Source organism: Schistocerca piceifrons, chromosome 2, assembly GCF_021461385.2.
Source record: "Schistocerca piceifrons isolate TAMUIC-IGC-003096 chromosome 2, iqSchPice1.1, whole genome shotgun sequence".
Classification (NCBI taxonomy): Eukaryota; Metazoa; Arthropoda; class Insecta; order Orthoptera; family Acrididae; genus Schistocerca; species Schistocerca piceifrons.
Genome location: NC_060139.1, coordinates 257,451,928 through 257,479,846, shown reverse-complemented (window position 1 = coordinate 257,479,846; position 27,919 = coordinate 257,451,928). Strand labels below are relative to the sequence as shown.

Genomic DNA, 27,919 nt, shown 5'->3' with positions numbered 1-27,919 from the left:
TAAGGGGAGTATTTAAGTGAATACAACATTAGAGTCAACACACTCTAATCTCATGATACGATGTGAAAGTATAATTTTACCCTTTCTCACAGACAACTACTTGCAATGAGAATGTAAAACATCACTTTGTATGCTCTAGCATCTATTCCGAATGAACATAAGTTCTGAGCGACACTAACCCACGTTATACTTGTAAAATGCAAAGAATTTGAAAATACTTCTGCAGACGGCAGCTTTTCTGAAAGACTATTCTTCTGGAGGCAAAACGTGTCTATCGAACTGTGCTCTCATAGGCTAACCGATTTAAGAGAGAATACGTGAGTGCATGGGAACATCCCATGAAAACATGTTACTTTTCAGCTATGACTCTAGGATCAATGTAATTGAAGAGAAATTTAGAGCAATTTATTATTGTTCAATAAATATGTAAGAAGTTGCTGTAGCGAGGTTACATTTGCCCTCTAATGGACCTTGTGGAGAACAGCTACATTTGAATCAATACAAAAAAGAAACAATATAATATTACATTCCTGCCGTAATACTAAGTAAGTGGGACAGCAAAGTGCGCCATCGGCTACATCCACCGATGAATAAATGAAAGACAGATATTGACCGTTGAACGTGGCACTTTGAACGGTTTTAACCTTGATAACAAAGACCGTACATGTATAAAACTGAAAACTCTGCGAAATAAATTGAATACTTTACATCGGAACTTGTTCTGTGAAAGCTGCTGGTTTGAAGCGTAATACTGTGCCCTGTTTAAACTTCCCATTTTTGTGTACTTCCTGTTATGATTACTACGTACTTTGTAACTATAGCAGATGCACAATTTTTTATTTTGTACTTCTCACTGTGTAGTGTATCAGTGTACTTCTCTATACCGCGAACTATAAGTGATATAATTGTACTACATCTGAATACCTACCGCGTAAATTGTTGAAAATGAAATGTTTCTGAAATTTCCAAACGTAGCACTCAAAGATTTAGTGTAACGATTTTTAAAAGGTTCTTAGTAACACTGAACAGTTTGAATGGTCTGTCATTAATGATCAGTATTGTCTTACTGCAGTACTCTGCAGGAAGTATCGGAATACGGGTTGATAGGACACCACCAATAACACTAGACACGTTATGCTGTACACACCTTATTACACAAGCTCTCGCATAAACGTTTGTTCACGAACATCATCTACTGTGCGCTCCTACTCCACTGTCAGTCGAAGACCTTCCTCTTCAAAGAGGTTCCCATTGTGGTTGAGGTCAATACCCACACAGATCTGCCAGGCAGGATTACAGAATACTGTGGTGGACAATGACAGGAAGTGTAGACGTGATCAGATACGCTTGACAGGCCACGTCGTGGCAGGTCTGAAAGCGGATGTGGCCGGAGGGTTTCTCTGTGAAATATGGGTGTGGCCCGCACATTATATAACTGTTTTGAGCCAAGTGTCCAGGAGGGTAGAAAAGGCGGCTGCACCGAGATTCCAAGGGGTTGGTGTGCGCAGTGTTGGTGAAGGAGGTTGTTTCGTCATCCATGGTACCATTCAAGGATTCCGTGGCAGAACGGGCTGGAAAGGGCTCATGCCAGTCATCCTGGATCCCCAGTACAGTCTGGGCAACGACCTGGGACGAGGTGAGGTAGGCAGGTGATGGAAATGTTTGTCGGTATATGATGTAGTAGGACATGGAATGTCTGTGACTCTCGGCTGATGACTTTGTGCAGGTGTAAGTACAGGGGCTGCAAGGCAGCCAGTACAGAGTCGTCCTGCAACGTGACATAACTTGTGTAAAGAGACCTTTGGTTTCGAAAACAACGGTATTTTCCCGATAGTGTGCCATTATACGGTATATACGCATTGACTATCTCTTCCTTCGTGACTTCTTCCGTCTCCACACGCTGTGCTGTAGAGGTGGGGAAAATAGGACGAATATTGAGGAAACACCGAGTAGGAATTGTCTTTTGCACACGCAATAAACACAAGCATTATTGGGAAATGTCAAAGACGATCTCGGTTTGCGTAAGGCCGGCATATACCAGATTCCGTGTCAGAGTGGAAAGACATATCGGACAGATAGTGCGCACTATCTAAGATCGTTGCCCAGAACATCAGAGGCACACTCGACTTAGGTAGCCCCAACAAGTCGGCGGCCGCAGAGCACTGTTTGTCCGAAAATCAAGAAATGGACTACCAACATACCAAAGTCTTGGCACAGACATCTAAATACTGGGACAGCGTCGTTAGAGAGGCTATCGAAATTCGTACCAGGGACGGACTCATCGACCAAGATTGAAGCTATAACCTCAGCAAGGCATAGGAACCAGCATTGAATCTAATTAAAAAGACACTCAGCAAAGAAAACGAACGGGCGACCGGGGTGGACGAGGCAATTACACAGACGCCACCACAGACGCCGACGCCAGCGTCTCAGCGACCGCCGACGCGCGGCCGCAGGCGCGGACCGCGGAGAGAACGCCTCGCAGGGGGAGAGGATTTAAGACGGCCGCCCACCCTCAGGAGCTCAGTTCGTCAGCGCACCTGACGATGGCGACATGTCTGATCGCCGAAATATTGTGCCCGTTGGACACTATGGACCGGCAGTACACCCGTGGACTCCTCGAGCAAAAAATACGCTGGGAGAAACTGAAGAATCACTTTACAACACACTGTTTGCGAAAATGTTTCTGTGTTATGTGAAAATGCATTAGAACAAGAGTGATGTAAAAATAAAAAAGAGTCAATACCAAGAAACTAGTACTAAACTAGTTTTATCAATCGAAACACAGCTGATCATATTTCATTTCAAAAAGGCTATGCAATGGAAGCTACGCCTGGACACCGACCAACTTCAAGTTAAGTAATATTAATAATATATTGCCCATCCTTGGAAAAACTTCGCTTATTTTGCAGGAATAGTGTATTAAACTAGATTGCAATAAGACTTTGATATGAAATAGCTAAGAGGGGGGGGGGGGGGTCATTGTAATACCCAAATAGATATTGTCGACTGAAATTTCATCTTTTAGGTTATGATGATTCGTGGAATGAAAAATGTTGCCAAAGCAAGTGGCAGAGCTTTTACGATTGGCGGTCGCAAAAAATATGCAAAATCTGATACATTTACCTCATTCCAAGTGCACAGGCACATAGGGAAGCTTCTCAATAGTCGCTTCTACCGGCCATGACCGCCAAAAGCACAGCACTGAATTGCACTGACAGGTACTCTCGGCCTAACAACAGTGACTTCATCTGCCCCTATCATAATATCTGGTAGCCAAAGAGGTACATGTCATTCAAAGCTTATGTAATTTACTGTCACTTCTCAACTAACACATCTTTCAAAGTATTGCGTCAAGGGGCACATGCAAGTGACGGTCTCGTTATAGCTTCCTGTAGATTTCAGCACAGAAAATGGCCAACGAAATGAAACATCAGATAGTAATTCATCTGGTCCCATCAGAAATGGCTCTGAGCACTATGGGACTTACCACCTGAGGTCATCAGTCCCCTAGAACTTAGAACTACTTAAAACTAACTAACCTAAGGACACCACGCACAGCCATGCCAGAGGCAGGATTCGAAACTGCGACCGTAGCGGTCGCGCAGTTCCAGACTGAAGCGCCTAGAACCGCTCGGCCACACCGGCCGGCTCTGGTCCCATCGCTCCAGGAAATACAAGTTGGTTTTCTCTGGTCATCTACTTGTGTACGTTGCTTAAACACTGCTGTGCTGACACCAGATTGGTCAGATAGCTAATCCAAGTACAGCGTAGACTGATGTACCTTTGCCGTGCAGCCCAAGATTGTGTCGTTCGTAACAGATGAGACCCGTACATAGTGTCCCTTTGCACCAGAGCAGCGACTAATATCTCGCACAAAGATAAACCATCTGAAAGACGTCTTCTAACTGACGACTATCAACTGGTGTAGTTCGTCTTTCCTGTTGACGTTGATTGCTCAGACTGGTTGTGGCCGTCCCTGTACTTAGTGCTCTGAGAGTGAAGCTGTTGTTAGACAAAACAACTGTTTCCTACGTGATCCATTCCGTGACTATCAGTTTGAGACTGTGTTGGCTTCAGAACAATATGAGTGATTTTGTGCAGTGTGAACAGCTTGAAGAGTGAAATGGTGACCTATTATTCCAGACATGACATTCTCCTGTGGTTTTTCCAACGGCTTTAAGTCGTCAGTCACGTGGCACCTACGCCACAAAACTGCTAAGCGCCACATTGCATCTAAGCACTCTCGGTTCAAAAATGAACGCTTAAATTATGACTACCAAAATTTAGTAGAAATCGTGCATCTGTAAAAATATCGACCGTCATACCTCAGCAAATATGGCCGAGAACCCGAAAAAATTGTGGTCCTACGGAAAACCGCTAAGCGGGTCAAAGGCTTCTATACGCCCACTCATTGACCAGCTTGGTGTGGCAATGGAAGACAGCAAAGGGAAAGCCGAAGTTTTAAATCCCGCAATTAAGAAATCATTCACGCAGGGGGATCGTACAGACATACTGATCTTTGACCGTCTTACAAACTCTTGCATGAAGGATATCGTAATAGGCATCCTTGGTGTAGAGAAGCAACTGAAAGAGATAACTAACGTATGTGTCGCCAGGTCCAACTGGAATTCCAGTTCAGTTTTACAGAAAGTACTATACGGCGTTGGCCCTTACTTCGCTTACCACTGTCACTATTAACCTTATCAGTTCATAGTCAGTATTACTTAGTCGCAGCCGGCCGGAGTGGCCGAGCGGTTAAAGGCGCTACAGTCTGGAACCGCACGACCGCTACAGTCGCAGGTTCGAATCCTGCCTCGGGCATGGATGTGTGTGATGTCCTTAGGTTAGTTAGGTTTAAGTAGTTCTAAGTTCTAGGGGACTTATGACCACAGCAGTTGAGTCCCATAGTGCTCAGAGCCATTTGAACCATTTTGAACTTAGTCGCATTGTCACTATGTACACTCACACCATTTTAATACTATTAATTCTCATATTGAAATTGTAATTTCTTAGGTAACTGTGATGTAAAACAGCTACTGTATTTGTGAACTCCTGGCCATAATCAGGTCAGGCTGAGTAAATAAATAAATATATATCTCTAGATTTTCGGAAAGCGTTTGACACGGTGCCCCATTGCAGATTGTTGACGAAGGTACGAGCATACAAAATAGGGTGCCACATATGTGAGTCATTCGATGGCATCTTAAGTAACACAACCCAGTACATTATCCCCGACGGCGAGTGTCCATTAAAGACAAGGGTGTCGTCAGGAGTGCCTCAGGAAAGTGTGATACATAAATGATCTGATGGACAGGTTGGACAGCAATCTGCGGCTATTTGGTGATGATTGTGCAGTGTACACAAAGCTGTCGTCTTTGAGTCACTGTAGGATGATACAAGATGACTCAGGCAAAATTTCCAGTTTATGTGATGGATGGCTACTTGCTCTAAATGCAGAAAAATGTTAGTTAATGCAGATGAGCAGGAAAAAGAACCCCGTAATGTTCGAATATAGCATTAGCAGTGTAGTGCTTAATACAGTCAAGTCGATTAAATATCTAGGAGTAATTTTGCAAAGCGATATGAAACGGAACGAGCATGTAAGGACTGTAGTAGAAGAGGCGAATAGTTGACTTCAGTTTCTTTGGAGAGTTTTAGGAAAGTGTGACTCATTCGTAAAGGAGACAGCATGTGGGACACTAGTACTACTCGTTCTTCAAGGCTCAATAGATATGGATCTCGCATGGTGAGAGATCTTTATATGAAGGATATGTGTTCGCCCAAGGCTGTTTCAAGTACGCCGGAGAAGTTTCACTTGGAAGCCATCACACATCCTCCATACAGTGAAACGTCTCCTTTGAAAAATTATGAATGACTGTGCTGGTAAACTTCTACGTTATTTGATTTTCAAACAGCTGAGCAAAAGTCCACGTACTCAAACAGTTTTCTCTTTATTAATTCTGATCATCACTAAACTGATACACAATATTTCTAGCGCAACGCAGTCTGACTTTCAATAATCCCTACAAAAGGATGGCCCTGACTAACAATAATCTATACCTTTCATGAATCACTTACCTCACAAAAATCTTCGTCACTCGAACTACTGAAATACAGCGAGCGCCAATGCTGCCAGCTAAATAAAACCACTGAAGGCACTAACTACTGATAGGCCTTGTTAGCAAATAAAAGATTTTGATAGAGAACAAACAATGTATTTACGTTAATAGCGTTCAAAAGTCATTATATATATATATATATATATATATATATATATATATATATATAATATTGTGACATCCAATTAAACAAATTTCCTTTTTCTGACGGACACACGTCCAGATCGCCCGCTCAAAACTCTAACATCTCTCTCCGCACATCCACCACTGCTGGTGGCTTACCTCCGACTGCCCAACACTACACGCTGTTCACATCCAACTGCCCAACACTACACAAGCGAATATTCCAACAATGAGTTAAACCAGCCACAGACTGCACACAGCACAGTCAGTGATTTTCATACAGCGCGCTATGTGGCGTTACCAACATAAAAACCTAAACAGCCTACTTACAACAGTCCCAATCTGTCCTACTTTCCATATTTTTGGAGCTCTGAAGAAAGACTTACGTGGCGATCGATTTGCTTTGGATGAAGAGATTCATGCCTGAGTACAGACATGCTTCCGTACCAAGCGCTAATATTTTTCAGTGAAGAGACTGACCCCCCCCCCCCCCCCCGCCACGCTCTGTGTACACCCTCCACTGCTAGTGCTGCCACCTGTCGTGTGTGAGTGGTAACTGGTCGTTGTTGACCTACAACACAGGCGGTGGGGGCATTAAATGGCTGGACTGTGTAGAAGAGTGTGTAACACGTCCGAGATGTAAGTGGGTAGATTAAAAAGAAAATGGAAATGAGCTTATGGCACCGTTGGCCGGGAGGCCCCTATTCGGGGAAGTTCGGCCGCCAAGTTCAAGTCGTATTTCGTTCGACGCCACATTGGGCGGCTTGCGCGCCGCAGTTCCTGAGCGAAGAAAATCTCCAACCCAGCCGGGAATCGAACCCGGGCCCACTTGTATGGGAGGCGAGCACTTTACAACCCAGCTAAGCAGGCGGTCAAAAGAGGGTAGATATGCAGTACTAATAAAAGACTCGAGACTGTACAACACTCCCTAGACACAGGAACGGAGCTGGATATTTAACGACCGTATTCCCAAACCTAAGTACCTGGTCCTTCCTGCGGAGGTTGATCTGCTGCTCTCTGCGCTGCCTGCTATGATGTGTCCTGTAATAACGGTTGTCTAGCAGGGACAGCAGCCACTCACACCAACGATACCAAGTTTATCTGCTGGAATTCTCTGTATTCTGTTAAACACTCGCACAGGGTGGGGCTGCGCTCTCCAAAAAAGTGGTTCCAATAGCTCTAAGCACTATGGCACTTAACATTTGAGGTCATCAGTCCCCTAGAACTTAGAACTACTTAAATCTATCTAACCTATGGACATCACACACATCCATGCCCGAGGCAGGATTCGAACCTGCGACCGTAGCGGTCGTGCCGTTCCAGACTGAAGCGCCTAGAACCTCTCGGCCACACCGGCCGGCTGCATTCTTCACAATTAACGTTATTCCGCAATGGACGTAATCATTATTTGTGTTCCAAGTACGTGTCCATTGAGAAGTATAAGGTTGCTGTCTGAATGATGGAATCCAACAGTACTAAAAACTCAATAGCTTATAACACAAGCGTGCGCGTGACCGAATCGCGACGCGAGTGCTCCATAAAATATCGGGTACGATATACGCGTACGAACGAGAAAGCACCTGCGCTCGTGGTATTCAGCCAGTCAAAACGATATGTGTTTCTTTCACCTAAAAGTTGCATTTAGGATCATACCAGTCCACATCATTTTTCCGTAACTGTCACGACGCGGTTGACTGTTGTTCTCCCGACACGGCACACAAAACCGAGAAACATCACCTTTTGGATAAACATTGATACTGCGTCGTGAACACAGAAATTAAAGGCAAAACTTGAGTGGTAAAAAATTTTGAATTACTTCACCATAACTTTTAAGATACGTGCTGCACCCACAGCATCAACACAACACTCCCTCTCTCCACGAAAGTCTGCGCTCGGCAGAGAGGTAACTATCGATAGTTATCGATACAAATCTATGGTTACAAGTGGTGCCAAGTACTCTTAGATGGCTCTGGAATAAAATATCTCTGTGGACAGTTGTGGTCCTCACGAATTTTCAGACATCCTCGATACATTGATTCAGTATCAGTTTATACATTGAAAATCAATAAACAGCTAAAAATATTTACAAATTCGTAACGAATCGACGGGTGACTAGGTGATTCAGTGGGTAAAAGTCAGACTGCAGATCGAAAGGTGCGCGGATCGATCTCTACAGCTGCACCCATACTTTACAAACCTTTTTGAAGCGCATGGCAGAGGGTTCTTCCGAGTGTTCTACACGTTATGGTTTCTTACCGTTCCGTTCGAGTATAGAGAGCGGGAAGTCCCAACAGGGAATCATATAGCGCTCTTAGAAAAAAGTGTTCCGAGACTGTTACCTGAAATGCTCCTCCATGATACTGACAAGAGGGAGATTGAGTTAATAATTAAATCACTAAAGACCAAGAACTCTCATGGATATGACGGGGTATCTAGCAGAATACTGAAGTATTGTTCTATGTATGTTAGCTCAGTTCTCAGCCATATCTGTAACTTTTCCTTTAGGAGTGGTCGGTTTCCTGACCGATTAAAGTACTCGGTAGTGAAGCCACTTTATAAAAAGGGAGACATTGATAATGTTGACAATTTTAGACCTATTTCTATGCCATCGGTGTTTGCTATAGTTATCGAGAAGGTTGTATATACAAGGTTACTGGAGCATTTAAATTCACATAATTTGCTGTCAAATGTTCAGTTTAGTTTTAGAAATGGTTTAACAACTGGAAATGCTATATTCTCTTTTCTCTGTGAGGTTTTGGATGGATTAAATAAAAGGTTGCGAACGCTAGGTGTTTTCTTTGATTTAACGAAGGCTTTTGACTGTGTTGATCACAAAATATTACTGCAGAAGTTGGACCATTATGGAGTAAGGGGAGAAGCTTACAATTGGTTCGCCTCTTACTTTAAGAACAGAAAGCAGAGGGTAATTCTCCGCAATATTGAGAGTGGTAGTGATGTTCAGTCCCAATGGGGCACTGTTAAGTGAGGCGTTCCCCAAGAGTCGGTGCTGGGGCCACTGCTGTTTCTTATTTATATAAATGATATGCCTTCTAGTATTACAGGTGATTCAAAAATATTTCTGATTGCTGATGACACCAGATTGATAGTGAAGGATCTTGTGTGTAATATTGAAATAGTAACAAATAATGTAGTTCATGAAATAAGTTCATGGCTTGTGGAAAATAATTTGATGCTAAATCACAGTAAGACTCAGTTTTTACAGTTTCTAACTCACAACTCAACAAGAACCGATATTTTGATCAGACAGAATAGGCATATTATAAGCGAGACGGAACAGTTCAAGTTCCTAGGCGTTCGGATAGATAGTAAGCTGTTGTGGAAAGCCCATATCCAGGATCTTGTTCAGAAGCTAAATGCTGCTTTATTTACCATTAGAACAGTATCTGAAATAAGTGACACTTCAACACGAAAAGTAGCCTACTTCGCATATTTTCATACGCTTATGTCGTATGGTATTATTTTTTGGGGTAATTCTTCTGATTCAAAAAGGGTATTTTTGGCTCAAAAACGGGCTGTTCGAGCTATATGTGGTGTAAGTTCGAGAACCTCTTGTCGACCCTTATTCAAAAATCTGGGAATTCTGACATTGCCCTCAGAGTATATATTTTCTTTAATGTCGTTTGTTGTTAGCAATATTAGCCTATTCCCAAGAGTTAGCAGCTTTCACTCAGTTAATAGTAGGCAGAAATCAAATCTGCATGTAGAATGCAGTTCCTTGACTCTTGTGCAGAAAGGAGTGCAGTATTCTGCTGCATCCATTTTCAATATGCTACCACAAGAACTCAAAAATCTTAGCAGTAGCCCAAACTCTTTTAAGTCTAAACTGAAGAGTTTCCTCATGGCTCACTCCTTCTATTCTGTCGAGGAGCTCCTGGAAGAGCTAAAAAAATTAAGCAAATTCCAGTGTTACATTGTTGATTTTCTTCATTTAAACTTACGACTTGTCACCTGAATATGTTTTTTTTATATTTCATTTTATCTGTTTCTAATATCGTGTTATAATTTCATGTATTGACTCGTTCCATGACCATGGAGACTTCTCTTTAATTTGGTCCCACGGAACAATATATAAATAAATAAATAAATAAAGAATGACTACTTAAACGCGTCTGTGGATGCTGTAATTAGTCTGATCTCTTCCTCACCATCCGTACGGGAACGATACTTGGAGGACTGTAATATACGCCGAAAGGCTTCGTTTAAGGCTAGTTCTTGGAACTTTGCAAGTACACTTTCTAGGGATAGCTTACATCTGTCTTGAAAAGTCCGCCAGTTTAGTTTCTTTAGCATCTCTGTGACACTCCGCCATGGGTCACACAAACCTCTGACCATTCGTGCTGCCCTTCCCTGCATACTTTCAATGTCCCCTGTATATCCTGATTCGTGCGAGTCGCACACACGGGAGCAATGTTCTAGGATAAATGGCATGAGTATTTTGTAAGAAGTTTCCTTTGCAGACCGACTGTATTTCCTGTCACCCTATCAGTGAACAGAAATCTGCGACCTGCTTTGCCTTTGAGTGAACCTATGTGATTAATTTCACGTCTTTACAAAGTGTTATACCCTGCTATTTGTCTGACCGATTTCAACTGTGAGTGACGTTGTAGTAATACGGGGTTTCGCATATCTGGTTGTCACTGCGTATTAGTTGATGACTTAAATTGCCCTCTTACGCTGTGACAAAGTGCATTGATGTCTAATATAAATTAATGATTATAAAGAATCAGCCTCGATTGCAAATAGAAACCGGATGTTGACCTAGGTTTCGGCGCGGAAAACCATGCCTTCTTGGGAACACATTAAAACTACAAACTGCCTAAAAATGGCTCTTATCACTGTGGGACTTAACATCTGAGGTCATCAGTCCCCTAGAACTTAGAACTACTTAAACCTAACTAACCTAAGGACATCACACAGATCCATGCCCGAGACAGGATTCCAACCTGCGACCGTAGCAGCAGCACGGTTCCAGACTGAAGGGCCTAGAACCGCTCGGCCACACCGGCCGGCCAAACTACCTAAAGAGGCATGATCCGACATTAATACAGAACGCCCAAAAGGGCAAAAGATTCCTTCTTTATTAATGTTGGACCATGCCTCTTTGGGCAATTTGTAGTTTTAGTGTGTTCCGAAGACGACGTGGAGACGTGGTTATCCGCGCCGAAACCTAGGTCAACATCAGGTTTCTATTTGCAATCGAGGTTGATTCTTTATAATCATTAAATTATTCACGACTGCTGACGAGCTGCAATGTTAAAAGTTCTCTGATGTCTGATAATTTCGCAGGAGAGCTTCTGTGAAGTTCTGAAGGTAGGAGGTGGGGTACTGGCAGAAGTGAAGCTGTGAGGAGGGATCGTGAGTCATGCTTGGGTAGCTCAGATGGTAGAGCGCGTGCCCGCGAAAGGCAAAGGTCTCGAGTTCGAGTCTCGGTCCGACACACAGTTTTAAAGTGCCAGGAAGTTTCATGTCAGCGCACACTGCGCTGCAGAGTGAAAATTCATTGTGGATATCTAACCAGTCCGATGTTATGGAGTACGTCTTTAGACAATACTTAAGTTTTCTCTTAACCACATTTTATCATCCCGGAGCATTATCCTGCTTTAGACCATCATCACCTGCGAAACAATACATGGATAAAATGCAACACAATAGGTGAATGATAGAAGATTAATATGGATGGAGTTTTGCACAGCGAATCAGGTTCGCCCAAACAGCCGAATAGAGATGCCTTTCTTGCGATATCTGATACGTTTCATCTTTAACAGCTCTTGTTTTAGTAAGAATAGCTTGCAGTAAAGATTTGGAGATTACTGTAACTGAACAGTGTGACCCATTAACTCTCTGTTTCAGAGCTTAGCAGTGCAGCCAGGGAATCTCTTCTTTTCCCCACTAAGTATTCAGGTAGCTCTGGCACTTGTGTTTCTTGGAGCAAAAGGGAATACAGCAAAAGAGATCGCGGCCGGACTACACCTGCCAGATGAAAGGAAACTGATCGAGAATGGCTTCAGAGCGTTAATGACAAAACTAAATGTAAGTAAATAAAAATTTTTATATTCCCATTGAGACTGCATCGTAATGATTCTAAATTATTACTCAACTGTGTTGCATAGACGTTAGGTGTATTTTCTTCATAATTCTTTTTTATTAAATACTTCAATTTTTACAAGGTATCCTACAGGGAAGACACAGAAATAACGCAGTTCGTCAGGTGAGCCACGAACCCGAAAGGTTGGAAATCACTGCCTTAGGCTGTTTCGTTTTAACTGTATTTGGAATAAATGTAAAAAAAAATCAATTACTTAATTTCGTCCATCATGATCGATGTTTTAGGTAAGCCTGCAGATGTGTCATTTATGATATAAATAATGAAAAAGTGAACTGGTTAATTATTTTTTCATGTTTAACACAAAGCGTTGCGAGACTTTGTTCCCATTTTCAAGTGCATTTGTTTACATGAATATTTTTAGTGATGCTTGTATATGTGATTTTTACTTGTCTTGCATTGTACATGTCTTTTTGAGGTTATACTGCAATCGGAAAATCGGACAAAATGAATGTAGGAGTGTTTAGTGTAATCTACGAGTGTCCAGCACTCGAAATGGTATTCTTGTATTCCTACTTTCAGGTATTGAGCAACCTCCATCAAACAAAATGTCACACACATGCAAATCATCACTTCCATTGTTTGTTCCTGTAATCAAAACATGCTACAAAGATATTACGATACTAAGGTTTCATAAAGAGTTTTACTCAGTAAGAAGTGTTGCAGTGCTTTTGGATCACATTATACATACAAAGTTATCAATTATAATAATTATTTTTACCCCTATTGACTATGGGATTATTGGTTACATTTTTTATATGTGAGGAAATGCACATATTTATAAAAATTATTATAGTTATCATATGCAGGAGAAAACTTCTGAAAAAGTTAACTGATCTATCTAGATTTTCACTGAGAATTTTTTCTCCTTGCTTTTAGTGGTGGCTAAAATTTCAAGCTCCTCCATAAAATCCACTGTATGCGAATTTTTTTCATGTGTTGCAATATCTTCATACCTTCTTCTATGTTTTTGAATGTGAGTCCAGTGTCTTGTGTGTTGCTATTGCTGATTTTGTCAATTGATTATGTGTGTAACAGTTCATGCATTCAGTTTATCTAATTTGGAAATTCCTGCCAGTTTGTCCTATGCAGTAACATGTGCAAGTTTTGCATATGATTTTGTATATTGCTGAGTCTGAGAATTTACGTTTTTTATTGTTTAAGGTTTGGACTAATTTTTTTGCAGTTAGTTTGTAGAGAAAACTAATTTCGCTCTTTGACCTATGTACAATACCTATTTTTTGAAACATATTACCTGTGTAATGTATGCTGGCCATCACTTGTCTGTATTATTGGATCCTTCTAAACAGCTAAGAAATCATTTTTATTGGTTTCAGTATATTGTCTGTCATTGAGGTGGAGAAGTCATTGGCCATGGCAATTTTCTTAATGGTGTCTTACTCTTTCACCCTGTCCTCTTTGTTCATTGGAATTTATTTGCTTTGTGTACCATCATTTTGTATGCAGCTTTCTTGTCTACAGAGGCGTTACATGATGTGGCAGAGATTGTATAGTTGGACGTTGTATTTTTTGTCTATATTTTGAAATTGATCCTGTTTTCGTTTTCTGTGGACAATTGTAGAAAATTAATCCTATTATTTTTGGTATTCAGTTGCGAAATTTCTTTTCTTGCGTGTATTGTAAAACAAATTTATGATGTTACTGGTGTCTTGGTGTATCTTTGACTAAAATTAAGGTATCATCCACACGTATTTTGTACTATATTACGTTTTTTTCAGCAATTCCTAGCTGACGAATGCTTTGTGTTCTAGATGGTTTATGAAAATGTCTGTTGTGCTAGATATCAATCAGCCCTTGGCTAGCCGATCTGGTTGTTGATAAAAATGTAAAGTACATGTAGCTGGGGATTATTTCTACCAACTCTTTAAATTCAATAATTTCAGCTTGTGAACACTTTTTGTGCTTTAGTAAGTTATTCTTTATTATTGCCATGGCCATTGCAGTAACAACACACATAAAAAACACTGGACAACCTTCTGAAAACACAGAAAAAGATTTTACGAACTCCAGCACCTCCAAAAATCACATACAATAGATGTAATAGATGAACTTGAAATTTTTGGACGCCACAAAAAGCAAGGAGAAAAAATTCTCAATGACAAACTATATAATGAATCAGTTATTCGTTTCAAATGTTTCTCCTGCATATGATAACTGTAAATATTTTCATAAATTTGTACATTTCCTCGTGTATAAAAAATGTAATCGATAATTCAGTAGCCAAAATAATTGACAACTTTACTCCGAGTTGACGAAAGGTCATGAGATAATGATATGGACATATACAAATGGTGGTAGTAAAGCGTATACAAGGTATAAAAGGGCAGTGCATTGGCGGAGCTGTCATTTGTACTCAGATGATTCATGTGAAAAGGTTTCCGTCATGATTATGGTTGCGCGACGGGAATGAAGAGTTCGAATGGAGAATGGTTGTTGGTGCTAGATGCTTGGGACATTCCATTCCGGATATCGTTAGGGAATTCGATATTCCGTGGGCCACAGTGTCAAGAATGTACCCAGAATACTAAGTTTCAGGCATTACCTCTCACAACGGACAACGCAGCGCTGGCTTCAGTTACCGACCGAGAGCAGTGGCGTTTGCGTAGAGTTGTCAGTGTTAACAGACAAGCAACACTGCGTGAAATGATCGCAGAAATCAATGTGGGAAGTATGACGAACGTCTTCGTCAGGACAGTGCAGTGAAATTTTACCTTAATGGGCTATGGCGGCAGTCGACCGATATCGCTGCAGCGCCTCTCCTAGGCTCGTAACCTTATCGGTTGGACCCTTGCCTACTGGAAATCTGTGGACTGGTCAGATGAATCACGATTCCACTTGAAAAGAGCTGATGGTAGGGTTCGAGTGTGGTCCACACCCCACGAAGCGACAGTCCCAGGTTGTCCACAAGGCACTGTGCAAGCTGTTGGTGGTTCCATAATGGTGTGGGTTGTGTTTACATGGAACAGACTGGTTCCTCTGGTCCAACTGAAACGATCATTGAGTGGTAATGGTTATGTTCAGTTGCTTGGAGACCATTTGCAACCATTCATGGACTTCATGAGAATGTGAAATATCACTGGGCCACGATTGTTCGTGATTGAATTGAAAAACATCATGGATAATCCGAGTAAATAATTTGGACACTCAGATCGTCCGACCTGAATCCCATGGATCATTTATGGGACATAATCGAGAGGTCTGTTCATGCCCAAAATCCAGCACTGGCAACACTTTTGCAATTGTGGACGGCTATAGAGACAGTATGGCTCTGTATTTCAGCAGGGGACTTCCAGTGAGTTGTTGAGTCCATCCCACGTCGAGTTGTTGCACTATGCCGGGCTAAAGGAGGACCGAGACGATAGTAATAGGTTCAAATGGCTCTGAGCACTATGGGACTTAACTTCTGAGGTCATCAGTCCCCTAGAACTTAGAACTACTTAAACATAACTAACCTAAAGACATCACACACATCCATGCCCGAGGCAGGATTCGAACCTGCGACCGTAGCGGTCGCGAGGTTCCAGACTGTAGTGCCTACAACCGCTCGGCCACTCTGGCCGGCGATAGTAATAGGTGACTTTGTCACCAAAGTGCATGCATAACAATGTAATCCGAAAACTCTTTAGTACGTCTGACTGTGTACAAACTCTTTGTGAAATCAAATGTCGTAATATGTTTGTAGCATGTTTTGATTACAAAACAAACATCGTAACTGATTTTGATTACAAAACGAACATTTTAACTGATGATATTTGTGTGTGTGATATTCTGTCTAATGAAAGAGCCACAGTACCTGTAAGTACAAAAACATACATACCATTTATAACACTAGCACATAAAAACATTCCAAGCTTTTTTCTGTCCGATTTTCCGATTGCAGTGTAACTTCAAAGAAACATCTACAGCACAAGAGAGGCAGAAAACCATACATGCAAACATCTGCAAAAGTATTCATGTAAATCAGTGCATCTGAAGATGAGAATAAATTCTCGGAATGCGTTGTGTTAAGTATGAAAAGATAAGTAACTGGTGCAGTTTTCCATTATTTAAATGAAAAATGAATGGTTTCAGTAATTTATCATTGTCTATAGTTAAATTATCAGTGTACAAATATGCGCAACATGTTTTAGGAGTACGACGAGGTGACGCTTCATATCGCAAACAGGATTTTCTTAAAGTATGGCTGCGGAATCAAAGAAGACTTCAAGGCGGCTGCTCTCAGATTCCTTTCTGGAGCTCAGGAATTAGACTTCAGCCGCTCGGAAGAGGCGAGGTCTCAAATAAACAAGTGGGTAGAGGACCAGACGCGTCAGAAGATAAGGAATTTAGTACACCCTGGTAAGTAAATGTAATTAAACAGGATATGGCGGCCATGTTGGTGCTCGCTGATGTCACGTAGACGAGTACAGTAGTTCGGAGTGGAGCGTGGCCCAGTTGTCACCAGATACTTGACTAACACGGCTATTTTTTAATATGGGACTTCATATTTTGAATTTAGCCAAAGAAGAAGTAGACTGTACAGTACCTGACAAGAAAAGTGAAGCACCCAGAAGGCGGCGAGCAAACGAAATGAAACTTCACGGGTTTAGAGGGTGTGTGAAGTTATTTCAGTTATTATAATATCAAGTCAAATTTACAAGGCACTTGGCACTATGGTTCCACTTCTCAGCATGACACTGCAGCCCATCTGACATGGATGCACGCACTGATTCGGTTGGGGAAGAATGTCATAAAGCTATTGCACGCTCTCCTGAACTGACCCACAGCTGTTGTAACTGATTCTTTATATCCTGGATATTGGCACTGGGACGGTGTTCACTTACGAGCTGGTGCCATACACATTGTCAGGGACAGATCTCAGGATCTTGTTCACCATAGGAGTACCTCTTCGCGACATAGACAGCTCATACAGACACCTAACAAGTCTGGACGAGTGTTGTCCTGTTGAGAAATGGCACCATAATATTGTCGCACTTGCGAGGTAATACATGAGGAAGTACCTGATGCACCATTGCGCCATCAGATTTCCTTCAATCCACACTACGAGTCCTGACCAGATGTCATACCAGATTCCTTCCTGCAGAATGATGCCAGGAGTAACTCCGCTGTGCCATTGTAAAACATGGGTAGAACGGGATCTCTCCCCAGGTTGCTGCCATACCCACCAACGATTGTCATCGGGGGCAATGCAGAACCGCCATTCATCGCTGAACATAATGCGATGTTATTCACCAGCGGTCCATGTTCCCGGTAATGGCAACAGTATAGGCGTTGGCATTTATCATAGAACACAGGCTTCCAAGGCCGGTTAACTGCGATATTGCTGATATTAGTATTATGGTCATAAGACTGTGGTACAAGGCACATTGTCAGCCTAACGTTTCGTCTTTCAATGCTGGAGACACCATCGTAAGCCTTAAGACGCAGACACCAGTTACAGAAACAAGCTCTGCAAGCAACTGTATGTATCCACACAACAGTTCGTGACGTCATCAGACTGTGCCAAAGGTCGCGTAGTCGCGAGGATGTGTGTTACGGAGCCTGCTGCGGGGAGCAGTCGGCACAGTTCCTTTTATTTAGCACTAGGGTGCACAACTTGTTCAACTTCGTCCCTTCTTTCCTTCTGAAATTGTTCCTCTGCTTTTGTGTTTCTATGACCGAATCAGTTTTCTGAATGATTTGACGGAGCCTGCCACAAATTCCTCTCCTGTGCCAATCTCATCATCTCAGTGCAGCACTTGCGACATACGTCCTCAGTTATTTCCTGGATGTATTCCAGTCTCTGTCGTCCTCTACAGGTTTTCCCTCTACATCTTCCCCTAGTACCATGGCCGTTATTCCCTAATGTCTTAACACTAGGACGCCTAAGGGCGGGGGGGGGGGGGGGGGTTCGTTGAACCCACAATTTTTTTATGACCCCTGCTTTTGCCCAAGTAACTTTCATACTACATATTCCATTTGAAATATTGTTTGTTGGATATTTTATGAAATGTTAGTGTCAATATATTTTATAGAAAATTCCTGCTTTGAAAGAAAAAATAAATAAACTTATTATGGGTCCAACAACCCCCCCCCCCCCCTTAGCCTTCCATGCTATAGAAAATTTCCCTTAGTAGGATTTCGTATTTCTCATCTCTACAACAATGCAAGTTAGTTTCTTGTTGGTTGGTATTCTTGATATTCACAACAATCGGTTTACTTTCAGAGGAAGTGATTGTTGATGTCAGTCAGCTGTTATTTACCTTGTAAACTTGCAGTGAGTTAGTGCAGTTCCCAACACGTAGGCCTCCAGTAACTTTGGTGTCCTACTCAGCAAAAACGAAACCAAGTACAAACTCACTGATGTTTGACAACAGTGCACCAAGATAAAAACACTGTTGGAGGACAGAAGAATAAATCCGAGATAAATGCATATTATAATTCCACTAAAGGTGGAATTGATACCATTGATCAAATGGCGCGTATGTACACGTGCAAGATGGGAACAAAGAGATGGTCTCTATCTGTATTTTACTCTCTCATCGACATTTGTGCTATCAATGCAACCACCATATACATCCAGCAACATCCAAGATGGAATGAAAAGAAACACAACAAACGGAAACTTTATCTTCTGCAAGCTGGGATGGAACTAGTGAAATTGCAGGTAGAAGAAAGAAGTGCCAGTGCAAGAGGGTTATGTAACCAAATTGTTCAATCAATGGAGACTATTCTACAAAAGAAAATCAAAGAAGTGACAACAGAAGCACGTCAGCCTCCTGCAGGGAAAGGTCGGTGCCGTATTTGTGTAAGAAAAGCTAAAACAAAGAAGCAGAAGTACAACAATCTAAGTAAACCAAAACAGTATTGTGGACAGGGTCATAAACATGTGAGTACACACATTCAGAAAAAATTGTGAAGTGTGTCTCTTGCCTTGAAGTTGAGGACTCAGAGTAGTCTATTGTATGTGAACACATCTGTATTTTGTATTGCAATATGTCAATTTTTTATTCACTCAATCCAATATTTATAACAATTAACAACATTTATAAACCAATGCCTTAGTTAAAATACATAAACCATTTTGAAAGTTGTAATTTTTCGTCAGTAAACTTATTTAATACCTGTGGGCTCGCCGAACCCCCCCCCCCCCCCTTAGGCATGCAAGTTAGAAAAAAAGGCTTGGGCGTCTCTACCCTTTCTTCTTGTCAGTATTTTCCATATACTCCTTTTCTCGCCGATTCTGCTGTGAACCTCTGCATTCCTAACCTTATCAGCCCACCTAACTTTCAACATTCTTCTGTAGCACCACATCTAAGGTGGTTCGATTCTCTTCTGTTCCGGTTTTCCCACAGTCCATGTTTCACTAACAACTCCCTGAGGCCATATAACGAAAGTGTCATCCATGTGACGAAACCAGCATCAGGGTTTCTTCTTCATTGTCTGAAGGGTTCTTCTTCAAATCCATACATGCATACATATTATAAAAATGGATATACGAGTACGTATATTTGTATTAATGTTCCAGATCTCTTCCTGAAGCACTGAACAGACTTCACACAAACTTGGTAGACATTTCACTTAGTGTTTGGAAATCATCATTGAGGGAGGAAGAAAATGTGTGTGAAATCTTATGGGACTTAACTGCTAAGGTTATCAGTCCCTAAGCTTACACAATACTTAACCTAAATTATCCTAAGGACAAACACACACACCTATGCCCGAGGGAGGACTCGAACCTCCGCCGGGACCAGCCTTACAGTCCATGACTGCAGCGCCTTAGACCGCTCGGGTGGGAATAAGAAATAAGTGTGCGGATGAGAAAGCAGTGTAGCCCACGACGCACGAATACCCATGCTTAAGTTATCCAGTATTTGAGAATGGGAATACTTAGAAATTTGTAACAAACTTTACACAAAATTTCAAGCCGTTACGAAAATTTCTCTCGCTGACGTTCCATAAAAAATGATGAAGGGAACAAAAGTTTATCGCTTACTCCATTTCCTCAGTTCGTGCAGTAAGGCTGTCCCATCAACCATGACGTTTTGATTTATTACTAACTGTCTTCGTGACACATTTTATAGACTGAATTTACCTGCAAAACTATGCCATTTTTCGACTCATAGGTCAGGATGTATGACGTCATAAACGCTGCGACGCGTGAAAACTGCCGCATCATGAATGATGTCACAGTTTATTACTTCTCTACTACTAGTTCTATTCGCAAACCATTCAGCAGACGGTATCTACATTAGCCATGGAAAGTACCTAGAAAAGTGTATCACTGTACGATACATAGTTCAGGAGGTACAACGTCTAAAACAGTGAACCGCATGAAAAGCTGCCGCATCATGCATGACGTTTTAATTTATTACGGCTTTACTGTCAAATCCATTTGTAACACACTCCGTAACAGTATCCAGATATATGACTGATAGTACCTGCAAAATTATATTATTTTACTTCACATGGTTCAAGAGATAAGACGTCATAAAAATTGAACTGCGTGAAAAAGAAATCTCTAGGCGAAGTTTGCAACAGACACATGTGAAATGTGTACAAACACGCTTGAGATACGTTAAAAATGTGTGAAATATATTTGGCATGTATGTACATGGGAAGAACTCGTCTTAAACTCCTGGAACGATTTCAACCAAATTATGTACACATGTTAGTTACTACTTGGAAAGAAATACTGTCGGGGTAAGAACCACCAGCCTCCTATCTGGAAGACCGTGATAACGCGGAGAGAGAAGAGGAAATGGACAGACATCGAAGGGGAAGAAGCAGATGGGCACAGATGGGGGCAGGAGGAGATGGACAGAGGGAGAGGGAGGAGGAAATGGACAAGGAGAGGGAAGAAAAGGAGATGGACAGAGAGGTGTGAGAGCAATAGATAGAGAAAGGAAAGCGTAGGAGATGAACAGGGGAAGGAGGAGGAGAAGATGGAGATTGGGGAAGGATGAGAGAGGGGGAGAGGAGGAGATAAAACTAAGAGGGAGGAGGAGGAGACGGAATTAGAGGGACAGAAAAGGAGATGGAAGAACAGAAGGACAGAAAGGGGGTTGGGCAGATTGACAGAAGGGGACGAGAAAATGGGCAGAGACAGAGCAAGAGGAGATGGATAGTCATTGGGGGACAGAGGTGATGGACAGAGAAAAGGGGTGGAGGAGATGGACAGAGAAAGGGGGTGAAGGACGAGAGGGACAGAGAGCGAGGAAAGAGAACAAAAGTTTGGAATAAATGCATCTTCAGGCAGTTCCAGGTAATCAGCTGGTTTTTCATTCAATTACAATGAGTGGATTCCCCATAGGCACACCATAAGTTTACTCATAGAAAATATTGTTCCACTGGAAATAAGTTAATATGACAAAATTTTTAAAGAGACTTAACACATTCTTTGCTAAAATACTTTCAACTGTGACATCATGTTATTAAGAGCAGTCATTGTGAACAGGGTTAAACTAACCTGAAGGATTTTAATTTTTTGATAAAATTACCAAAATCTTTAATATAAGTCAGGTTTTCCTACAAATAGCTACAGAAGTTGTGGCTAAGTGTTTGACAATCCCATAGATCTGGCAATCAATGGCATTAGTATTGGTGTCAGTAGAATACTACGTTTGTTAGTTTTTGGTAAGGCACACGATCTTGGTGGCAATGTGTTTCATTTGATGAGACCCTTCCTCTCAATAGGTAAAACCGAAACCCTGAGAACAAAAGTTGTGGGATCTCCCATAAGCTCTCTGTATCTTCCTCGTTTTAAGAATTTCCGAGTTTTACTACAGTAGTCTTCTTTCTTCATTAATACTTCACTAACACTGTAGCGTTACCTTCATCTGCTGGAAGTACTAGAATGTCTTTATCGTAATTTAAATCTCATGAGTACACAACATCTGTGTCCTTCACAGGGACCACTCAACATCTGACGCTGTTCACGACCGTTATATAACCTACTAGTCCTGGTGATAACGGTAAACGTGAACAACAATATTGTACTATGATGGTTTTCACAGAGAACTGCATCTCTAATCATTTAGATGCCCGCTGATGGTGTGTTTATCTACGAAGTTATATTGACGTCCGACCATGCGTTTGGGTGTTTCTGTTTTTTTTTTTTTTTTTTTTTTTGTCAGACGGTGCATCTAGAGATATTGTAAAATCTTTTTAGAAGCGTCTTATTTGCTTGAAAATCCCAGTGACCAAAACATGATGGTAAATAACTTCATTCTAAACAGTCGATCAAAGATATCCAGTAGTTCTAGCATTCCTGTTGGTAACACTCTCTTCAACTTAACTAGCCTATCGTGCAACTTAAATAGTTTCTGGATTTTGAACAGTGTACTGCGTACTTTCCCACATACAGCGTATGGTCACTACATTTTGGCAAGTTAACTAACTTTTGTATGTATAAATATAATTTTTTTCCATGTAACTGTGATTACAGCTTCATTTATTCTCGTCTCATGCATTTATTACGTTCACCTAATTACACCATATTCGACGCTCAGCTTCTTGAACCACATTTATTTTTGCGATTTTTTGTTGACTAAAGTAAATCAACACCTGCGAAACCACCCTGAAGTTATCCGGGCTAAACCCCTCTATTTAGCGCTATGAATAAACCGCAGTAGCTGAATCGGGCCCTAGGCATTCATAAACATCTTTCTCTCTCTCTCTCTCTCTCACTCTCTCTCTCTCTCTCTCTCTCTCTCTCTCTCTGTGTGTGTGTGTGTGTGTGTGTGTGTGTGTGTGTGTGTGTGTGTATGTATTTTGTCCTTAATGAGTTCTGTAGTCTAATAATGTACACAATTATTTTTTTCCAGGTGTTCTGAATTCTGACACAATAGCGGTAATAGCAAATGCAATTTACTTCAAAGGCGACTGGGCAACAAAGTTTGATAAAAGAAGCACCGCACCGATGCCTTTCCGTTCAGCATCAACAACGGATGTTCAGATGATGTTTGTGAAAGCCAAGTTCAGATACACTGAGCTGCAAGTGCTCAACTCACAGATACTTCTTCTGCCTTACAAGGTACAGCAATACACTTTCTCATTGTCAAGACGAACAAAAATTGTTTGGTATTACACTGGTGTCCAAAATTAAAGCAACAAACGGACATTTAGCAAGGTTGCGTTTATTTTGCCACAAACTGGTATAAATAGATGATTGTAAAGTAACTGCAAAATGCACATCTGTACACAAAAATGATCTATTTTCCAATTTAATGGTTTTGCACACACATTCCGACAACTGGTTAATGTGCTCACTTTGGGGTGTGACCATCTCTGGCAGCAATACAGACCTGACAACGACGACGTATGATGTGAATCAGTCTCATGTCGAGGCACTAACGCCCATCCTTCCTGAAGAACTGCTCGCAAGTCTTTGAGAGTGATTGATGAATGTTGACCTGATTCAAGCCGCCTTCCTAGTGCATCCCAGACATGTTCTAAAGGGTTTTAATCAGGAGAGCTAGCAGGCCACGCCATGTGTGCAATATCTTTCCAAGAAAACATCAACTACCCGTTCTCTGTGAGGTCGAGCATTATCGTCCATCAGTACGAAGTCTGGGCCCACAGCACCTCGCAACAATCGCGTATGAGGTCTCAAGATCTCGTCACGATACCTGACAGCAGTTGAACCATGCTGATTCACCTGTACAATTTCATGAACAGCGGTTCGAGTGGTCAACATAATCGGTGCCCACGCCATTAGGGTTCCTCCTCGATATCAATCTCTTTCCCCAATAATTGGGCCCCGAAATTGTGTTCCACGTTCCCTCCTGATGCGAAACCATCGAGAATCACTCTCCAGACTAAAGCGGAACTCATCTGTGGAAAGAACGTCGGTCCACTGTCGACCCTCCAGGTGATTCGTTGACGACTCCACTTTAGACGTTCCTATCTGTGAAGATGCGCCAGAGGTAGACATACAGCAACTCCCCAACAACGAAGGCCATTCTGTTGAAGCCTTCTGCACACTGTTTGCCTCAATACAACAGATCCAGTGGATGCTGCGAGCTCACTTGCTGTGGAGTACTAATGCATTACTGTTGTGCCCTTACAGCCAAATAACGGTCCTCTCTTCCGAAGCTACACGTGGTCGGCCACGCCCCAGTCTTCAAGATACAGTGTTGGTCTCTCTAAACTGTCGCCACATCCGAGAAACAACAGAACGATTCACATTAAGGCATTGGGCCACAGCTGTTAGCGACTCTCCTACTACCTTACTTTCTCTGGCCCTCCACCACAGATAGTCTGTAGGCGTCTGTCTTCTCTGTACCATTACTGCAGCGCCTGTTATTGTGAACACAATGACTGTGGGTGTCCAACTAGGCGGCAAACACTATCTCGTTTCATACGTGCCCTTCAGTCATTGATAGTATCGTTGGAATACCATTTTCGGTGCAGAACACGATTGTATGAACATTTTATTGTTTGCATAATTATATAGTGAATTTGACACAGGCCAGGGAAATAGCGGTTTGTTGCTTTAATTTTGGACACCAATGTATTTCGCTCCAATGTCTTTGCTATACGAAAATTATAAATGAAATTTATTTACTTTTAAATAAATGAAAACTGACATACTGTGGAGCAGTTCGCCAGAACTTGCAGTGTTACTTGCGATAGCTGAATACATACAGCAGACAACCATCCAATACTGTGAAGACTGCACGCTTCTACGGGCCCTCAATTCGTGTAGCTACCTTTGCCAAAGTAGGCAAATTCAGAATTCAGTAGTATATCTGCGCCAGTTCTGGCACAAAGAGCGTTTCTGAGTCAAATTTCAAGTTCACAAACCCAGAACCCAATTTCGAAGTCCCCCCCCCCTCAACCAAAAGAATATAATTCTCCCATATCACGAAAATCAAATTCTCTATTTCTCATTTTAAAAATTTTAAAACTGTTAAATTTTGTTCTCTATGAATTACAGCTGCCAAACTACATTTTCCCAACTCAAAAAAATCAAATTCAATTTTATCATTTTTAAACAATTTTGAAACCATTATATTTTATTCTCTATAAATGCAAACAACCAAATCTCGAAGGTACAATTCAACTGAAAACGTTTAAATATAAAAAATTAAAATTTCATCCTCTCTAAATACAATGGAAAAAATGACTAACGAAGTTGGGCTGTTTGAGAGCCAAGAAAATTACTGTGAAGGAAAGCAGAACTTGAATTTAAAAGACTTAGAAATTTATTGTAAAGAAAATGGTTACTCAAATGTAACTAGAACGATTTTTTGGAATTTATTGACTATTTTATTAGGAAAGATATGAAGAAAGAAATGAGAAAGGAGGAATTAAATTATAAAAATAAAAAAGAATTACGATCAATAGCTGAAACAGAAAAATTGAAAAATTATTACAAGTTTAGAAAGAAAACTTGACTGATCTTATTGTAAGCTCTTTTGGCAATAGAAACAATATTGGCGACGATGCTTTGGGTGAAAAATCTAAAAGAAATTCACCAAATCTGAATAGGAAAGAAATTTAAAAATTAATCTAAATTTGGAAAAGATCAATTATTTGATCTTAACAAAGGAACTGAAGTTAAAATTAAAAATGATCTGGAGTTTAGTAAAAAAACTTAAGATGAACATCATCCAATTTGCAAAAAGAAAAATTTAGAAAATTATTCTAAATTAGTACACTTCAATTAATCGATCTTATCAATATATCTGACAGCAAAATTATTATGAACAACAATGAGAACGGTCTTCACAAGCATCTAGTAGTAGAATATCACGAAATTAAACAATAAAATTGTCAGAAAAATCTACCTGGTTTAAATTTTCTAAACAATGAAGATTTTTTCAAATCACCCAAACAAGTTTACAGAGAACGTTTGCCTTTCAAATTAAGAATATCAACTTATGAGTTCGATAATGTAGATAATATTGTGGAAATGCAAGAATTTTTTAGTCAAATTAAAGAAGAGAAAGTCACCATATTAAAGAATATTTTAAGACAAAGAAGTTCAATTAAAGTTAACATTAAATTTTATTGTAGTTTTAAAACGCAAGAAGAAATACAAGAATTTAACTTTAAAAACATCTAATCAAGTTTTATTCACACCAACAGGTTTAGAAGAATATTACCAAAATTCAACTAATAAACAAATATAACTGAAATCGAAGAAATTCCAAGGATTAAAATCTGTTTGGCCTTTATTTAATGTAGACAATTTAGAGTCAAATATTAATAGACACAAGCTCAGTTTACGATTCTTCATATATCAATTTAACAAAAGCAATTAAAGATAAAAAAGGTGTAGTTAATGGAAAAAGTACAGATCAAAAATTTTTCCTGTGGGCTATAAAATAAGCATTGCACCCTGTAGAATGTGATGCAAAAAGAGTTAATAAATGTAAAAATATTGGACTAGAATTAGACGCAATTTTTCAAAAAGAACAAATTAATTTTCCAGTTAATTTAATATATATTCCAAAATTTGAGAAGAAATCAAATATTTCAATTAATGTTTATACATATGAAAGAAGTGATGAAGAAGCAGAAAAATTTATTGTATAACCTCTTTACCATACACAAAATAAACAGGAAAAACATGTAAATCTTCTTTTAATTTGAGAAGAAAACATTTAAAATTACTGTTGGATAAGAATCTATCCAGATTAATTAGCACACAAACATCGAATAATGGACATCAAATTTTTCTTTGTGATCGATGTTTAAGATATTTTTATTTACAAGAAAAATTAGACATTCATGGAAACGATTGTAAAGAACATAAAGAAGTAAAAATATATATGCCTTTTAAAGGTCAAAAAATTGAATTTGAAAATTATTATCATTCATTAAGAGTCCTTTTTTAATGTACACAGATCTACGCAGATTTCACAATTCATCAGGCAAATGCTGAAAAAACTTATATCAACGATTATCAAAAACATTTGCTAATTTCATTCAGTTATGTTAAATATTTGAATGGTGACTATAAAAATTCAGTTACACATGTATGTGAAGATGCAGCACAAAAATTCGTTGAAATGTGGAAAAAAGAACCAAGAGAAATTGCTATAACATATAAACAAAATGTTCCAATGAAACTGACTAGAGGAGATTTACTCAATTTTAAAAATTCAGAACTCTGCCACATTTACGAACGAGAATTTGATTTTGGTGATAAGCAAAAGATCATTGTCATTTAACAGGAAAATATCATGGAGCTGAATATGAAGATTACAATCTTAATTACAAAAATCCCAAATTTCTTCCAGTTTATATTCACAATTTAACAAATTATGATGTACATTTGCTTATCAAAGATTGGCAACAGATAAGAAAGAAATTGATGCAATTTCAAATAATGAACAAATATATAATTCTTTTAGTAAACTTGTTGAAGATGGATTAACATAAAGATTTTTGGATAAATTTAAATTTATGGCTTCAAGCAATGAGAAATTATCTTCTAAACTCACGAAAGTACAATTTAGAGAAACAACAAAACATTTTGAAGGCAAACAACTAGATTTAATAATTGAAAAAGCAGTTTATCCTTATCAATATATGGACT

General features: G+C 40.2%; 1 protein-coding gene across 1 annotated transcript in view; it reads left to right on the top strand.

Annotated features, from left to right (window-relative positions):
* LOC124775306 (serpin B6-like) overlaps positions 1-27,919 on the top strand; it is a 278,486-nt gene that overhangs the window by 200,900 nt on the left and 49,667 nt on the right. Inside the window, exons 3-5 of the mRNA XM_047250142.1 lie at positions 12,111-12,296; positions 16,521-16,728; positions 23,196-23,404. Coding sequence (XP_047106098.1) covers positions 12,111-12,296; positions 16,521-16,728; positions 23,196-23,404 — 603 coding nt within the window. The remainder of the gene's footprint in view (positions 1-12,110; positions 12,297-16,520; positions 16,729-23,195; positions 23,405-27,919) is intronic.